We start from the raw sequence: 17,924 nt of genomic DNA, 5'->3' as shown, positions 1-17,924 counted from the left end.
AACCACCAGCCACCTAGCAACCACCAGCCAGCCACCCACCCAACCACCCACCCAACCAACCAACCCCTGGGTCTGGAAGCGGTATGGACGCCCCTCAAGAGGCTTGGAGGCAATGATGGAAAGACTTCACACCAGAATGTGAGCAGACCTGTCATCCTCCTGCTTCTAGAACTTGTGTAGGTGTGTCTCCAGAGAGTTTATGGGGTAGTCACTTGTCCTGGAGTTTATTGCTTTCGAAGGTTACTTTTCCTATCTTCTCCCCCCTCCCTCTAAGGACAAGCTGGGTGCAGCTTCATTGGTTCTGACCTCAGGGCCCCACCTCTTCCTCCCTCCCCACCTTCACGTGTGGAGTGACTTAGCTTGGAGTTTTAGCCCCTGAGGGTCAAAGCAGTCCGAACAGAGACAGTATCTCCATGTTTGTCTTCCTGGAAGGCACAGGCCTGCCTGCGTCCTCTGCACGGACGGACAGTGGGCACACACCTGTGCCTAATCTGGGTGTGGGGTGGAGGTTGGGGAGAGGGTACCTGCTGATAACCTCGTCCACAGCTCTAGAAGTGCTGAGTTTGACTTAAGAGGACTCACGGGCTTTCTGCTTTACCGTCACCGAACCCCACAAGGCCAGTCAGGGAACCCGGAGTATAAGGTGAGTGAGGCTCAGAGACAGGCACTCAGAGCCTTCCAAGGGGGGGGGTCCTTTTTGGCTCTGAATGCAGCGCCCTTGAAGCGAGGCTCTGGAGGAGTCGTAGGGGAGAGAACCTGATTTGGAGCAGAAGTCTTGGGAAGAAGTCCTGTGCGTTTGCGTGGTTTTGGTTGTGGAAGGAAGGCCTTCTATCTGCTTTGAATTCCTGTTTTAATTCCTGGCCGTTTCAAAGGGCAAGTCACCCTTATAGCTTTGCTCCCAGACAAGCTTCCCAGGTGGGGTGAGAAGGTCTGAGATGGGTCCCAGAAGCAGCTGCCACAGCAGTGGGGGGACAAATATTACTATCGGTCACCCTCCACTGCCTTCCTGGGTATCAGGTCCCCTTGGTGGACAAAGAAGACATATCTGGCCTCCACCTATATTATTCCTTCCCTATATGCTGGGGTCTACAGACTCACCCACACTTCTCACTGATCTAGAGAAGAGGCAAAGCCCCCCCTAATTCTTAAGAAACTCTTCTCCCTAGAAATAACTCCTCATTGGACCCATCTCCCCTCTTCCACATTCTTTCCAACTCTGTCTCATTTCAGGTCCTTGGCACATGAGGAAGAAACCAGTTCTTGGTTAGGTGGTACTAGATGCCTGTGACCCCAGGGCTGAAGAGGTAGAGGCAGGAGGACATGTCAAACTTGAGGCCAGGCCAGCCTGGTCTAGGCCAGTCAGGGCTGACATAGCTAGGCCCTGTCAAGATAAATAAATAAGGCAAAATAGACAAGTTGTTGTTGACTTGGTTATACTTGTCATCCGACCACTTATGTCTCCACCAAGATTTTCTTATCCTGGTGTCTTCTGATGTCTACGGGTAGTGGTCTGGGAAGAGTGAAGCTTTTTTTTTTTTCTGAGGTAGGATCTCCCTCTAGTCCAGGCTGACCTAGAACTCACTGTGTAGTCTCAGGGTGGCCTTGAACTCACAGCAATCCTCCTACCTCTGCCTCCTGAGTGCTGGGATTAAAGGCGTGTGCTACCACACCCGGCTGAGTCAAGTTTGATTATCTTACTGGAATCCTACACCGACTAATACTTGGAGTCTTCCTATGAGTTATAAAGTAATAAAATATTATGGTACTAATAATTCTAGAGTTCCTTGGGATGGGAAAGAGTTTCATGTTACCTGGCTGACTTCAACTTCTAAGAGGAAATTTTCCTTGTTTCTGTGTCTGAGAGAACACTGTTCAAAGATAGAAGATAGAATGTTCTGCGTGCAGGATGTTATGTAGCCACCGACCTTATGTAGTTATTAGGTAATTGAAACGTAGACTGGGCATCGAGGCACACACCTTTAGTCTCAGCACTGGGGAAACTGTGGTAGGAAGATTGATATAAGTTCGAGGCCAGCCCAGGGATTCAGAATGGGTTCCAGGGCAGCCTGGGCTAGAGTGAGACACTCCCTCAAAAGAATCAAGGGATAGCTGGGCAAGGTGGCACATGCCTTTAATCCCATCATCAGGAGTTCAAGGCCACCCTGAGACTACATAGTGAATTTCAGGTCAGCCTGAGCTAGAGTAAAACCCTACCTAGAAAAAAATCAAAGGGAAAGATGGCTTAGCAATTAAGGCATTTGCCTACAATGCCTAAGGAGCTAGGTTTGGTTTCCCAGTACCCACATCAGCTGGATGCACAAGGCAATGCAACCACCTTGTGGAGTTCATTTGCAGTGGCTAGAGACCCTGGCATACCCATTCCCTCTCTCTCAAATAAAATAAAATAAAATAAAATAAAATAAAATAAAATAAAATAAAATAAAATAAAATAAAATAAAATAAAATAAAATAAAATAAAATAAAATAAAATAAAATAAAATAAAATAAAATAAAATAAAATAAAATAAAATAAAATAAAATAAAATAAAATAAAATAAAATAAAATAAAATAAAATAAAATAAAATAAAATAAAATAAAATAAAATAAAATAAAATAAAATAAAATAAAATAAAATAAAATAAAATAAAATAAAATAAAATAAAATAAAATAAAATAAAATAAAATAAAATAAAATAAAATAAAATAAAATAAAATAAAATAAAATAAAATAAAATAAAATAAAATAAAATAAAATAAAATAAAATAAAATAAAATAAAATAAAATAAAATAAAATAAAATAAAATAAAATAAAATAAAATAAAATAAAATAAAATAAAATAAAATAAAATAAAATAAAATAAAACAAATATTTTTTTTAAAAAAAATCAGAGAGAAGCTGGGCGTGGTGGCGCATGCCTTTAATCCCAGCACTTGGGAGGCAGAGGTAGGAGGATCACCATGAGTTCAAGGCCGCCCTGAGACTACATAGTGAATTCCAGGTCAGCCTGAACTAGAGTGAGACCCTACCTCGAAAACTAAAAAAAAAAAAAAAAAAAAAAAAAAAAATCAGAATGAGAGGGGAAGAAATGTGGACTCAAGTAAGATGAAGAAACTGGATTTTAAATTCATTAGATTTTCGTTGTTAAATTTAAATGGCTACACATGACAGTGGCGACCACGCAGATCATACTGCTTGATATTTACACATCTCCTAAATTCCAGTCTACTTCTCATTTCTAGTTGGACATAAAGACTTGTGGAGGCTGGTAACAGCCAGCTCGTTACACATAGGTTCGGGTAAAGGGCGTATCGTATCCATCGCTGTGGAAAACTTTCTGCCTCCTCTCCATCTGTGACCTGACCGAGAAAAGCCATGGCCTCCGCAGCTAGCACCAGGAAGATGGTAGAGATAGCCACGTGCTCCATGTGCATGAACTTGATGACTTTTCCCGTGAGCATCCCCTGCGGGCACACCTACTGCCAGATATGCATAATAAGCTTCTACAACGAGCAGTGCAAGACCACGGCGTGCACGTCGGCAGCCTGTCCGCGCTGTGGGGGCCTATTTAGTTTAGACAACTGCAGGTCCAACAAGGAGTTGCAGAACATCATTGAGGTCATCAAGGAAATGGAGAAGAAGGATCAAGAGACACTGTGTGGGAAGCACGGAGAGAAGCTTGGCCTCTTCTGCGAAGACGAAGGGCAGCTCGTCTGCTGGCGCTGTGAGCGGGAAGCCCAGCACAAGGGACACACGGTGACCTTTGTGGAGGACGTCTGCCAGGACTACAGAGTGAGTATGCTGATGGAGGGTCTCCGCAAGGACATGCTCCCATGCTGCGTTCAGACCTGAGAGGTTTTATTTATTTATTTATTTACTTACTTACTTACTTATTGTTTATTTGAGAAAGAGAGAGAGAGAGAATGGGTGCTCTAGGGTCTCGAGCCTCTGCAAACGAACTCCAGGCATGTGGCCACTTTGTGCATCTGTTTCACGTGGGTCCTGGCGAATCCAGCTTGGTTCCTCAGTCTTCATAGGCAAGCACCTTAACCACTTAGCTATCTCTCTAGCCCCTGAGAGTTTTTTTTTCTTTTTTTCCTTCTTTCCCCTTTTCTTTCTTCCTTCTTCCTCCCTGTTGCAGTCCAGTTCACATTGCTGATAGAATTCACCCAACCAAGAGCAGCTTCTGGGAAAAAGAGGTTTATTTTGGCTTACAGGCTCAAGGAGGAAGCTCCATGATGGCAGGGAAAATGTCGACATGAGCAGAGGGTGGACATCACCCCCTGGCCAACATAAGGTGGACAATAGCAACAGGAGAGTGTGCCAAACACTGGCATAGGGAAACTGGCTATAATACCCATAAGCCCGCCCCCAACAATACACTCCCTCCAGGAGGCTTTAATTCCCAAATCTCCATCAGCTGGGAATCTAGCATTCAGAACACCTAAGTTTATGAGGGACACCTGAATCAAACTACCACATTCCCTTTCTTTCTTTCTTTCCTTCCTTCCTCTCTTTTTTCCTTCCTCTCTTTTTTCCTTCCTTCCTCCCTCCCTCCCTTCCTTCCTTCCTTCCCCTCTCCCTTCCTCTCTCTCTCTCTCTCTCTCTTTCTTTCTTTCAGATTTTTTGGTAGAGTCTCGCTCTATCCCTGGCTGACCTGGAATTCACTCTGTATTCTCAGGCTGGCTTTTAACTCACAGTGATCCTCTTACCTCTGCCTCCCTGCCTCAAGCGCTGGAATTAAAAGCATGTGCCACCATGCCCAGCTAGACCTGAGAGTTTTTACCCAATAACTTACCATATTTGTTTAATTTAGCATGTGAATTTATCCTGTGAATAGTTGGCGATGCAAATTAGGTTAAGCCCAGTGTTCACCTTTCATCCGCTGGCTCCATGGCCTTTCCTTTCTGACTCACCCTTGATACCTACGCAGTTCCATATGTGCCAAATGCTGCAGTTATCGGTCATGTTTATTTCTGTGCATCACTGTACAAATTCCCCTTTCCACATGGTTATGATAGCCACGGTGTAGCCTTTCACTGGAGAGACTGGTGATGGAAATGGTTTAGGCACCGGGTCAGCAGATGAGACGGGAGTTCCAGTTGTATGGATAACTTGGCTAAATGAAAGTTAGTCAGTCTTGTCATACCAATTTGTAATGGCCTCTGGGACAAGTTAGTGACCCTTTCCAAGCCCCATCTTCCACAGCATGGACACGATGTGATGCATAGCATCAACTGTCCAGGATGGCTAAGGGATCAATGTTTCCACCCAGACAGCCCCTGTACGCACCCTGGGAAATTTACAGAACTATTCCCAGTGATTTTACCACAGCTTGGCAGGCAGAGGTTCCCTCTAGGTATCTTCTAGGAAAATCCAATGAAGGACAGGGTTTGCAAGCTCTATTGGTTAGACTGCTTGACTAGCTAGCATGCACAAAGCCCTGAGTTCGATCCCCAGCACTGCGTAGAAAACTAGTCGTGGCAAATGCACATGACTCCAGCACTTGGGCAGCGAAGGTGAAAGGAGCAGAAGTCCAGGGTCTTCTTCTTGGGCTACATACATATTGTTAGAAATTAAACAGCCCTTCTTATACCCAAGGAATGGACCAGGAGACACAGAGACACAGAGTTACAACTGAAGCGAGACTTTCATGGCAGTCTGACGAGGTGGTGCTCGCTGGTGAACAGGAACACACATTCAATTACAAGGCATTTATTGCCTAGAGTAGAAGTCCTTCCTAGAATTCCTCATTGGCTAAATCCCACAAGGTGACATTTTTCCCAGACACAAAAACCCCTCTTTTTTTTTTTGGCTAGTTTTTCCATCCAAAATATTCTGCTTGCTTAGGGACTGTCTAGGTGAACGAACTTTGTTACATCTACAGATCATTAGACAAACTTGGCTGTTAATAATTTTCTAAACTTCTCCTATGGGTGGGGTAACTGGGATAAACAGGCATGGGCAGGGTGCCAACTTTTATCTATAGCTGGGCCAAAGCCTACTTAAGCACTTTTGTCTTAAAAAGGGGCCGTCATATTTGTATTTCTTACAACCTGGACTTGGAAGTCATCCTGAACGCAATGACAGCCTAGATAAAAAGAAAAAAAAAAAAAATGGGGCTGGAGAAATGGCTTTGTGGTTAAGGTGCTTACCTGCAAAGCCAAAGGACCCAGGTTTGGTTCCCTAGTAGCCATGTAAGCCAGATGCACAAAGGGGTGCATGCATTTGGAGTTTTGTTTTCAGTGGCTAGAGGCCCTGGTGTGCCCATTCTCTCTCTCTCTCTCTCTCCTTGCAAATAAATAAATACATAATTTTTTTTTTAAATGAAAGAAAGAAGGAAGGAAGGGAAGAAAGAAACTAAGAAAGAAAGAAAGAAACCAGGAAAGAAAAGTGGACTTTACTCATCCAATTTTTCCTTAGGAAAAGCTCCAGAAAACTGTGACAAGATTGGAAGCTCTCTATGATGAATGCGCGGCTCAGAAGTCATTGGTGGCGATGCAAATCAACCACTGGAAGGTAAGGAGCTGAGCGCGCTAGCCTCCAGCTATTTCTTTTGTGAGTTTAGGCGCGGATGATGCTTGAGGCAAGGGGTGCTGATCACTGCTCCAGAGCACGACTTCCACGCTCCAGCTGTATGATGAATGAACTGGGGCTCCTGGGCGGGTATGTCTCAGCTAACCACAACAAAAGCGTACTGTATAGTTGAGTCTCTGCCAGGGCCCTTTTACCCATGAGGTTATCTTACCAGGCATTCTTGCTGCTGTTCTCTACCAGTGTTTAAAATATTTCTTCGGGGCTGGAGAAGTGGCTTAGTGGCTAAGACACTTGCCTGCAAAGCCAAAGGACCCAGGTTCAATTCCCCAGGACCCACGTAAACCAGATGCACAAGGTGGCGCATGTGTCTGGAGTTTGTTTGCAATGGCTGGAGGCCCTGGCACACCCATTCTCTCTCTCTCCCTCTTTCTCTCTCAAATAATTTGGAAGCCAGATTGGTCATTGCCTCAATTCTGTAAAGATAGCCAAAGGGGGGATTGAGGCAGTTTAGGGTGACTGGGCCACCCCCCCAACAAGTAAAAGCAGGGAATGTCCTTGAGCCTGCCCTTTGCAGTTCCCACAATGCTAGAGGTCAGAGAAGGAGCTGACTTCTCTCCTTATCTCTTGCCTAAAGGAGTTCAGTTCCCTAGATCTGTTTTTCCACAAACAACCTGTTCTCTCCCCAGGAAGGAGTTCCCCTTTCCTAGCATAAAAATTCCTGGATTAAACCTGAATCTCAGCCCCTAAAACTTGGCTTCAGCGTTGGTTAGATCGGCCTCCATTCAGAATTTATAAATGACCCTAACTTGAGGTTTTAGGTGGGCTTTAGCCCCTCCTGCCTTCTCATGGGTAGGAGCTCTTCATACTCTCTCCTCTTTCCTTCTCTTAATCTAATAAAGTTTCCCTCTAAATTTAGAAAGGACAAAAAAAAGAAAAAAAAAAACTTTCTTCAGGTTCAAATGTCTTCCTACTTCTCAAATGAAAACTTACTTCCCCCCATCCCCTGCATGTAGCTGATAAAGCACTTGAACCATATGCTAATTCCATAATCCAGTCCTGCCCACCTACCTCTCATGACTTGGTTGGAGGAGAGAATTAACCAGCCGATGACAGGCACCACGGACAAGCTCTCCCATGTCTGAGTACCAGATACACACTTGGTACAGTGACTCACTGCATTAACCCTGTCACTATAGCTGACCAAGCTTTCCTTTTACCCAATGTTAGAGATGCGTAACACTTGTTACATTAACCATTATTAAGTGTACATCTGAGCATTAACTGCTCTCATGTTGTATAACCATCACCTTCGTTCACATGGGGAACCTTATTCACTTTTCAAAGTGAAACTCTAACCCCATTAACCGGGAACTCCCTAATTTCCTTTATCCCAGTGCCTGGTACCTGCTGCTCCACTGTCTCGTCTCTGACACTCACTACTGTTGGTACTTTTTTTATACAGTGTGTATGTACATGTAACAGCATTCATTCCCACGTCCTACGCTTATTTCACTTAGCAGGATGCCCTCAAGACTCATCCTTGTCCCCGGGACAGTCTTTCATTCTTTAAGACTGATTGCTTCTCAACCTATGGTTTGATTCTCAACCTACTTTTTTGCTCTTCATACATTCAGCAGGGTGGGATGCGTGGTGCGTTCCCGTGGTCTGAGCATTCTTTCTTGACTTCAGGAGAATATAGAGATGTGTAGGCAAAAGATCAAGCAGGACTTCCAGCACGTGCAGGATTTCCTGCTCGAAGAGGAGAAGTCTTACCTCTGGAGGCTGGAAACAGAAGAAAACCAGACGCTGAGCCGCCTGAGGGTCGGTGCGTTGAACCTGGAGGAGAAAAGCGACGAACTCAGAAGCTACATTGAGGAACTGAAAGCAAAATGTCAGGGCTCCCCGCAGAAATTGTTACAGGTGAGGCTGTGGGCCAGGAGCAGGGCGGGGGTTGTGCGCTTCTCCGCTGCGGAGAGGAGAGTGGTAAGGACGTGGGGAGGGGCTGGCAAGGCCTGCCTTCGCTCAGCATGGGGGCTTTCTGGTAAGGCTTGCAGAGCATCAGGCTGCCTTTCACTCCTTGTTCATTAGGAAACATGTACTTCCTCTGGAGCCACGGGATGACTTCTGTCATCATGGTCACATTGTCGCAGGCACAGAGGAGGTCCCCGTCAAGTCAGACTCATTCTCAAAATCCTTCACTGATCTGACAGAGGGAGAGCGGGCTGGTCCGAGAAAGGCACTGCAGAGAATTGCCCTTCATATTGGAGCTTTAGAAGGGAAGTAATAACTCTGCTAGAGGCAGCATGATGGGGTTGTGAAAGGAGAGAGAGAGAGACAGAGCAAGATAGATGAGAGGCAATGAGGAGAGAGGGAGATGCAGAGAGAGAGGTTTCAGTTGTGAGAAGGAAAGCACAGTGTCCCTCACTGTAGGTTCCCAAGGGAAGGGGCATCAGTGAGAGAAGTGATGGAGGCGGTGGAGGAGAGGGTGGAGAGAAGACCTCTGGTCCTAAGGGGGCGGGCCAGTTCTGCTCCTGCACCTGGCAGGCCTGGGGTGGGGCAGGGAAGAAAGGTACTAGATGAGAGAGTAAAGTTGTAATTTCACATTGCCTGGGCCAAGGCCACAGGAAGCTGTCCTTGCTCCGTCTTTTTAATTTTATTTTCCGGATCATTATTATTATTATCATTTTTTTGATGTGGGGTCCCAGGCTGACCTTGAACTCACTCTGTAGTCCCAAACTGGTCTCGGACTCATGGCAATACTCCTGCTCCTGCCTCCGGAGTGCTGGGATTATATAGAAGGCATCAGTATGCCAGTTCCAGTTTGGCCCAGTGTACCCTAGTGGTCAAATTTGGGAATGCTGCTCAGGTCACTCTGGGATGAGTAAACCTATAGCAGAATGGCCTGTGGGAATCTACCCAGGCAGTTCTTAAAGCAACCTCGTCTGGAATGTCTGTGACCTGCCAGACTTAGAGATAACTACGCCATGCTTTGCCTATAGACTGCCTTCGCCATCTACACGAAGGATGCATTCATCAAAACACGCGGCTGGATCTCTTCACTGTGGCTCCTATGCTGGGGCGATTGGTTCCTGGTGGGGTTAGGAGTGTGGCACATGTGTTCCACCTCGCTGTGGTACCTGGTTATTCTACCTCAGTGGCCCTGTCTGAGAAGGCCTGTGTAGATTTACAACTAAAGTTCTATATGACAACTAATCTCTAATCAGGACTCTCTGAAGGAAATTCATTTACTGAAAGTAGTCCTTGCCAAAGTGGGCATTAGCAAAACTCCCGGCCCTCTTCCCCTGAGGCTCCCACAGAGAGGCAGGCTCCTGCCAAGTCAGCCTGAGGCTGGGGTGGGGATATTCCCTGGGAATGTCCATTCTACGGAATGCTGGGGCTGGTCACTCTAGGTGCGTCTTTGGGAGGAGTGTATACAGAGAACAGAGCTTCCATGAATCCTAACATGAACACAACTACCTTCTGTTTTTGTTTCTTTGTAGAATGTGAGAGACACTTTGGACAGGTAAATCTGACTGAATGCCAGAAAGGGAGGCGTCAAGTCACATGAAGCCAAACTTCAGGTCGTAATTTCGGGTTGCTTGGGCCCAGGTCACACAGGCTGGGCTTGCTCTACTTTTTTCTTTCTTTCTTTTTTTTTTTTTTGGAGGTGGGGTCTCACTCTAGCTCAGGCTGACCTGGAACTCACTCTGTAGTCCCAGGCTGTCTTCACACTCACGGTGATCCTCCTACCTCTGCCTCCAGAGTGCTGGATTATGGGAAGGCATCAGTATGCCCACTCCATCTTGAGTCACTGTACCCTAGCAGTCAAAGCTGGAAAAGAGAATCCTGTTCTTTGACAATATGTTTATATATATATGGAATGTAACACTGAGGAACGCTTCACCCCTCTGTTCCCTGCAGGAGTAGTGCTATAAAGGTACCGACTCTTGAGAAGATCCCCTTGGAGATCCATACAACCTGCGAGGTTTCGGAGCTTTACCTTGACGTGAGGCAAATGCTAAAGCGCTGTGAAGGTGTGTGGGTTCAGCAGTCCCTCCCTAGACGCTATGCACTGGAGGAACTTTAAGCTAGAGCCCGGCTTGCTGCATGTCCTGGGCCAGCTCACAGCCAGAGCTTGTTCCCTCATTCAGGGAGACTGCCATGCTCCCGTCTTAGATGTGTTCATAGCTATCAGGTCTCTCTGACTTACCCACCACTTCCTGGAGTTTCAGAACCTTTCTTTGAGTTTTTCCTTATGGATTTCTAGAGCCATTTATAGCCAATATCTTCTCCTACTATGTAAATGGCGGATTACACCTTCATTATTTTTGGCAAACAGAATTTCAAATTTAGGTAGGTAAATTTTCCCTGAAGACCAGTGACTCTTATTTACAAAAAGCTCAGTCATTTGTAGACTTTAAATTTTATCAGTGAGTTAGGTAAGATTCAATGATGATATATATATGTATATATAATTGGCATGTATATATACTTTGATACACACACACACACATATATATATATATATATACACACACACACACACACAAAATATGTGGAGATTATATGTTTTTATATAGTGTATATTATGTATCATAAATAACAGGTCAACATGAAACATTGGATTTTTATATATTATATGTCACATGTGTGCTACATTTAATATGCATGCATGCATATTTACATTATAGAATTCGTTTAGCTAGTATACATACCATTTGTACAGTATTCTGTATAATATGACATGTGGTTACGGGTAGGCTGTGAGGGAAGACTGCCTTCTGCTACTGTTTCAAGATTCCTGGAAGTTCTGCCTCCAAGAAAGGCTTTGGACAGCACAGGGACCAGAGCTATCTCTGAATGACAAAGATAGTGTTGATACAGTGACAAGATGGGGACATTGACCATATTCTGACCACCATTTTATTTGCTAGGGACAAGGGAAACACTAACTTATTCAGTTCTCCCCAATGTCTATGACAGACAGGATTTTTATCTCATGGTTACCTCACATAGCCGAGGAGAAACACAACTGAGATTTGAAGTATTTTGTTTTTTTAGTCAAGTATTGTTTTCCTAGAACTCCTAAAAGACTGTTTTGTTGTTTTCTTTCTTTTTCTTTTTCCTTTCCTTTTCTTTTCTTTTTTTGGTTATTACTGTTATTTTTCAGTCAGTGTGACTCTGGATCCAGACACAGCACATCCTGATCTTGTCCTATCTGAGGATCAGAGACAAGTGTCTCGTGGTGGATGCTTCCAGGAGAACCTGGAGGCCTCCCCCAGGAGGTTCACTGCTTTCCCCTGTGTGCTGGGCTGTGAGGGCTTCACCTCCGGAAGGCACTACTTTGAAGTGGATGTTGGAAGCGGGACGGCTTGGGATGTGGGAATCTGTATGGAGACTGTGCAGAGGGGCGCCAACATGAAGCAGGAGCCTGAGTTTGGATTCTGGACCATTAGGCTGTGCAAAGCCCACGACTATGTAGCCCTCACTTCTACCCCAACACCCCTTAATCCAAGTAAGCCACTTCACCTTGTGGGAATTTTTCTAGATTATGAGGCTGGACTTGTATCCTTTTACAACATGACTGCTGGATCCCACATCTTCACCTTCCCCAAGGCTTCCTTCTCGCATACTCTGAGGCCCTATTTCCAGGTTTATCAGCATTCTCCTTTGTCCCTGGCTGCTTGTAACAAGTCCGCAAAGGAGGAGCATCTCCATGGTTTAAGCAACACAGAAATCATGTAAATTATGTAGAGATCCCATTAGTTTCCTTCGCTGCTACTCCTCTACCACCTATAGCAATGCCAATCTTAGTGATATTTGACAAATGTGCATTTACTTAATTGATGGAAAGACTAAAATACCACGAGTCTAGCTCCCATGAAGGAAAGGAAATATAATAGTGGTGATTATACAGTTTTCTCTCTTTCTCTTTCCCAAAGATTCTGGGCTTTGATATTTAGTACTCCTTCGGGGATGCCCAGTGGTTAAGAGTCCTGGGTTCCCCCCATGTTGTTTGATGCCATGCAAACTCTTGTGTGAGGGATGAAAGAAAAGTTGCCATTGAAATCAGACTAGTAGTAACTCTTCCAATCAGCTGATAAGTCGCTTAATAATGTAAACTGAAAACCTGGCTTGCTGTGCTGGACCTGGGAACTCAAGTAAAATTTAAAGAAGCTGAACTAGACTGGGTTGGCTAGGAGATCAGATCAGATGGAAAATGATTATGAGAAAAATGAAATTTGATAGGGGCTCATTCTAGAAAAGAGAGAGTGATCTTATAGACTGTGCTAGATATCCAGCTATTGGCAAATGTTTTTAAATCACAGAAAATTGTTACTTCTGGAACGAATATCACTGTCTTTATTATGATTCAGATATGATGAAATAAATGTATGTTAACTTATTATTAGGACTTTCTATGAAAATAATATTTCAATCAAGGCTAAGAGGCCATACAAGGGAGCTAATGATATGATTTTAATGAATCTAGTAAACTTAATCATAATGCTGATGATTACCAATGTCACAAAGTTGCTAAATACTAGGATATAAAAACTGATGTTTGTTTACTTTTCTTTGTGTGTTTGTTCACTTTTCTTTGTGTGTGTGTTAGTGCATATGAGTGCAGACACTCGACAGACTACTTCAAGACATCAGTCCTCATCTTCCACCTCATTTGAGGCAGGTCTGTTGTTTAACACTCCATTTGCCAGACCAGCTGATCCACAAACTTCCAGGCATCCTCCTGTCTCTGCCACCCTTCTCAGCCTAGGGACACTGGGATTACAGACCGTCACACTATCACATCCACCTTTACATGGGCTCTGGGGGTCCAAACTCAGGTACTCATGCTTGTAGAGTAAACACTTCATCCACTGAGCCATGCCCCAGCCCTGATTTCTCTTGAGAGTCTTTGACATCATCTCTCTAAGGGAAGGAGTAGTAAAGCAGGAATGGGTTTTGGTTGTCAGGAACATTCTCACTCCTTGACCTCTGGAAGGAAGACCTGAAGTAGGTCAGACTGTTGTGTGGTGGCTGCAACATCAAGTTGATGGATGCTGGGGTGTCACTTCGTGATGAATTGGAATAGAATAGGATGCCCTGCAATAGTGGCCTAAGGATTAACATGAGCAGAAAACAACAGAGGAAGAATGAATACATGAAAAGCTCCTCACTTTGCCCAGTTACAGGACCTCATTTGTACAGGTGTCCCCCTCACACTGTCTACCAGGAAGGATGGAACTTAACCACGCCACATAGATACTCTCTAAACCTCAAGGCTAGAGAAAACTCAGTATAGTCAACCTTCCAGAAAGGAGCCTTTATCCACTATTAACTCCAATATTATTGGCTTTCCCACAGTTTGCAATTTTCCTTAGCTTTGTTGCATCTCTAAAAATTATGGTTTAAAAAATGTATGCCTCTGTTTTTTAAAAACATGAAGTACAAACCCAAGTTCTAACCACACCTTTGCAGTACCTATCTCTTGAGTATTTCACTAGGTCTGTGTGATGTGTATGCGACTAACTTACTGCTTGCTTTTCTCTTATTGGTATGTCTTCTGTTTCTCTAGTTCCAAGTATCTTAAATTGTGGATTGTGACCCACATGGGCTCATATCACTGAATGTAGGGGGGAGGTTGAAGAAAATCCTTGGCAACAGCAAAATGTTTCTAAATGTGCAACAAACAAAAAACTAATTCGAAATCAGAGGCATGGAAGATGGCTCAGTGGGTAAGAGTGTTTCATTTCTAGCACCCACATAAAAAGCCCAGCATGGATGTTGGAGGGATGGCTCAGTGGTTAAAGCACTTGCCTGCAAAGCCTAAGGACCCAGGTTTGATTCTCCAGTACCCACTTAAAGCCAGATGCACAAGGTGGCACATGTGTCTGGAGTTTGTTTGCAGTGGTTGGAGGCCCTGGTGCATCCATTCTCTCCCAAACAAACCAGGCAGTAGTTAGAGGAGGACACCCCAAGATATCCTTCTCTGGCCTCTGCAAGCATGAAGCATGCATATCTGCACACATATGCACATACATCACATACCCACCATACATACATTCACAGACAAAAACGTAACATTAATCCAGTCTTTATTTATTTATTTATTTAAATTTAGAATCTTCCTGCCTCAGCCTTCCAAGTAGCTGGGACTATAGATGCAAACCTAAAAACATGTAGAAGCAAATAATTTCAAAGGAAATCTACAGCATACAAGAAAAAGGGATTGAGTGCACTGCAGTTTCTTAACCAAACCAACCATTAAAGACATGTATGCATTACATTTCAAAAAATACATTATATATATTCTCCAAAAGAAGGGCTGGAGCTTAAGGTGGTTGCCCTGAAAGCCCAAGAACCCAGGTTTGATTCCCCAGTACCCATGTAAGCCAGATGCACAAGGTGACACATGCGTCTGGAATTTGTTTGCAGTGGCTAGGAGGCCCTGGTGCGCCCATTTTCTCTGTATGTATGTATCTGCCTCTCTCAGAGAAGGCTTAGTGGTTAAGGCACTTGCCTACAAAGCCTGAAGATCAGAGTTCAATTCCTCAATACCCACATAAGCAAAATAGATGTAGAGGACCTGATGTGCCCTTTCTACACCCCCCCGTCCCCCCCTCTTTCTTAAAGGCACATATTCAAATAGGCAATAAAGCAATTATGTTTAAGAGAATAACGCGGGGGGGGGGGCAGGTAATGCATGTACATAGCCAAGTACACTAACTCCAGGGATATTACATTGGAGTTTAATACCGGTACTTGAGAGATGGAGCCAGAAAAATCAAGACAGCCTGGGTTACATGCGACCCTATTTTCTCTTACACACACACACAAGCTGTAAGGCTAGTTGTGCTGCGTGAGTGCATTTAGCTCAATACTTCTCGGATATGAATTTTAAAAAGGGGTTAAAATTACAAACGTTCTAGGAGCCATCTGTGCAATGTTGCCCAGTGTTTAGTGTGGGGTAGCTACACCAGGACCGAAAATCCTCCAAGTGCTGTCACAGCACCACCTATTCCTACCCAGAAGGGAACCCAGAGAGGCGGCAGCGAGCCCTGAGAGTTCAACTCTACAAACCCAGTTAATTTTTGCTGACCGTGAAAACAACACAGGCTCGAGGGGGTTCCCATGTCGCAGACAGCAGCTCAGCGCTAAGAACTTGGCTCCTTTAGAAAAAAACAGGCAGCAGCCTTGCTTCCAAGCCCCCAAACCCGTTAAGTGCCCGCAGGTGGAGGGTGACCAGAGAACAAGGTGCCCGTGCCACATGGTCAAGGAGTGGGAAAAAGCTGCCCTGTAACTTGTGTAGTTCTTCTACCAGATGTACCACAGGGTTGGAAGGCTCCTGCAAGTGTGTCAAAACCCCTGACCAGCCCAGGTGATGCTAATAATGTGCTGCCCTCATTAAGTCATTGGCGGCCAACTAGGGAGGTTCGGACAGCCAATCCACCGTGCCCAGCTCTTTTCGCAGCCTAAGTAGGTGGCTCTGAAAAGAGCCGTTGGGTTACAGGAAGAAGCCTCCAACCGGAACTGTTCACCTTTTCTTGGGTGCCGCCTTCTTGGGCTTGACTGCAGCCTTGGGCTTGGTCACCTTGGCCTTGGCCGCCTTGGGCTTCACAGCTTTGGCCTTGGCCGGGCTCTTGGCCACCTTCTTAGCTTTGGCCGCTTTGGGTTTTTTGGGACTCTTGGCAGGTTTCTTGGCCGCCGCAGGCTTCTTGGCCTTCTTGACACTCTTCTTGGTCGCGGGGCCGGCAGCCGCCTTCTTGGGCTTCTTGGAGGCGCCTGCGGACTTGGCCTTAACCGCTGCCTTGGTGGCGGCGCCGGCCTTGGCCTCGCCCGCCGCGGCCTTCTTGTTGAGCTTGAAGGAGCCGGAGGCGCCGGTGCCCTTGGTCTGCACCAGGGTGCCCTTGCTCACCAGGCTCTTGAGCCCCAGCTTGATGCGGCTGTTGTTCTTCTCCACGTCGTAGCCGGCGGCCGCCAGCGCCTTCTTGAGCGCGGCCAGCGACACCCCGCTGCGCTCCTTGGACGCGGACACAGCCTGCACCAGCAGCTCGGACACCGACGGCCCCGCCGGCTTCTTCTTGGCCGCCGCCGCCTTCGCGGGCTTCTTCGGCTTCTTGGCAGCGGAGGGTTTCTCCGGGACGGTGGAAGTGGCCTGGGCGACAGGCGGCGTCTCGGACATGTTGACAGAGAAGATGACAAGACGACAGAAACAGAAGAAACTAAGAATCGAAGGAACCCTGCGAAGGCGCCGCGTATTTATAGACGGGGCTGCGCCGTGATTGGTTCACGGGTCCTGAAGCCACGCCCCGTGCGCGCTCGAGCCGGACGCCACCGCCCGGACTTCTCTGAATATGATGGAGGCCCGCGCGCCTCGGGCAGCCTCCAAACCGCCCTGGCTCGAAAATTCCGCCTTGGGGTGGAAATTTCCAGTAGAGCAGGGACACACTGGGCCTTTTTGTGATATATCAGGTTGTGCAAGCTCCCTCTCCAAGAGCTCCTCGTTTTGTGATGATTGGAGGTGCTGGCTGTAAGGTAGCCCATCAAACGCCCCCAAGAAGTTTGACAAGATGTCAGAGTTGGAGGAAGGGGGAGTGGAACTGCCTTTGCAAGGTCGGGACGGCTCCTCATCCTTGCCCTGGTGTTTCTTAGCAACCCTGAAAAGTTGTGTAGACAGATTTTGACAAAAGAATAGTTTTCCAACATTCACTACCCGCTTCAACACTGGCTACACTAAATATTAGCTATGCAACAACTTCTGTAATTGCAATATCACTAAGCCAGTTTTAATGCCTTTTCGTCCTGAGGAGTAACCCGCCCAAGTAGTCGCTGTTATCTGTGACAATTATTGGATTTGGTTTTCAATGCCACATGAGTTTGTGGGGGTCACAACAGAGCCTACAAGAGACGACACTAAAGGGTGGAAGGTGGGCAAGTTTTCCTCATCAGCAGTCTGGAGTTTAGGTCTCCCGGCCCCCCCCCCCCCGCCACCGTGTGACATTCCTGGGCTATGGTTTTGGAGCAATCTCCTTCAAAATTGTTAGCGACTGTGAAGAGCTTAACACAGCACAGATCACATTTTAAACACTAAGCTGACAGGAAAACAAAATGCCATTGAACTGGCATCCTTCACAAGCCAGAGAATGCGCCCACTGAGGACCTGCAGAGCGCAGCCATGATGTCTCTTTCCCGCGCTTTTGCTGTGCTGTTTTCAAACAAATCCGGAAGAGCCTCTGGAGATTTCCCTCCATTTTCTTAAACAAAATCTGCAAAACGTAGTGGTCTTCTATTCTCATCGCGCCCTTTGTATGGGCTCTTATTCTGTTGAAAACTTCAAATGCATCACACAATCTCTGACAGAGGAAGAAAACATTGCTTTCTTTAAA

The 17,924-nt window shown here is 45.8% G+C and overlaps 2 protein-coding genes and 1 long non-coding RNA gene across 4 annotated transcripts; 1 reads left to right on the top strand and 2 right to left on the bottom strand.

Annotated features, from left to right (window-relative positions):
• The first annotated feature begins 537 nt into the window (after window positions 1-537).
• On the top strand, window positions 538-13,114 carry Trim38 (tripartite motif containing 38). The gene is made up of 7 exons (XM_004670910.2): window positions 538-643; window positions 3,243-3,792; window positions 6,424-6,519; window positions 8,227-8,457; window positions 10,038-10,060; window positions 10,459-10,571; window positions 11,708-13,114. Exons 2-7 carry the CDS (start codon window positions 3,376-3,378, stop codon window positions 12,280-12,282), a joined length of 1,455 nt encoding a protein of 484 aa, XP_004670967.2. The 5' UTR covers window positions 538-643; window positions 3,243-3,375; the 3' UTR covers window positions 12,283-13,114.
• LOC123454178 lies at window positions 4,732-7,713 on the bottom strand. 2 transcript variants are annotated; one of them, XR_006633203.1, is made up of 3 exons: window positions 7,606-7,713; window positions 6,749-6,832; window positions 4,732-5,048 (listed from the first exon to the last, which is right to left on the bottom strand). It is a non-coding gene; the product is annotated as an uncharacterized LOC123454178 (long non-coding RNA). The 2 variants fall into 2 exon arrangements; XR_006633202.1 differs by lacking the exon at window positions 4,732-5,048 and adding an exon at window positions 5,561-5,679.
• Window positions 13,115-15,051: 1,937 nt separating the features above from the next.
• H1-1 (H1.1 linker histone, cluster member) lies at window positions 15,052-16,740 on the bottom strand. The gene has a single exon (XM_004670840.2). The coding sequence runs from the start codon at window positions 16,718-16,720 to the stop codon at window positions 16,073-16,075; it is 648 nt and encodes a 215-aa protein (XP_004670897.2). The 5' UTR covers window positions 16,721-16,740; the 3' UTR covers window positions 15,052-16,072.
• Window positions 16,741-17,924: the final 1,184 nt, after the last annotated feature.

This window comes from Jaculus jaculus, chromosome 13, assembly GCF_020740685.1.
Source record: "Jaculus jaculus isolate mJacJac1 chromosome 13, mJacJac1.mat.Y.cur, whole genome shotgun sequence".
Classification (NCBI taxonomy): domain Eukaryota; kingdom Metazoa; phylum Chordata; class Mammalia; order Rodentia; family Dipodidae; genus Jaculus; species Jaculus jaculus.
The sequence above is the reverse complement of the archived record's forward strand: the minus strand, read 5'-3'. Positions and strand labels throughout refer to the sequence as shown.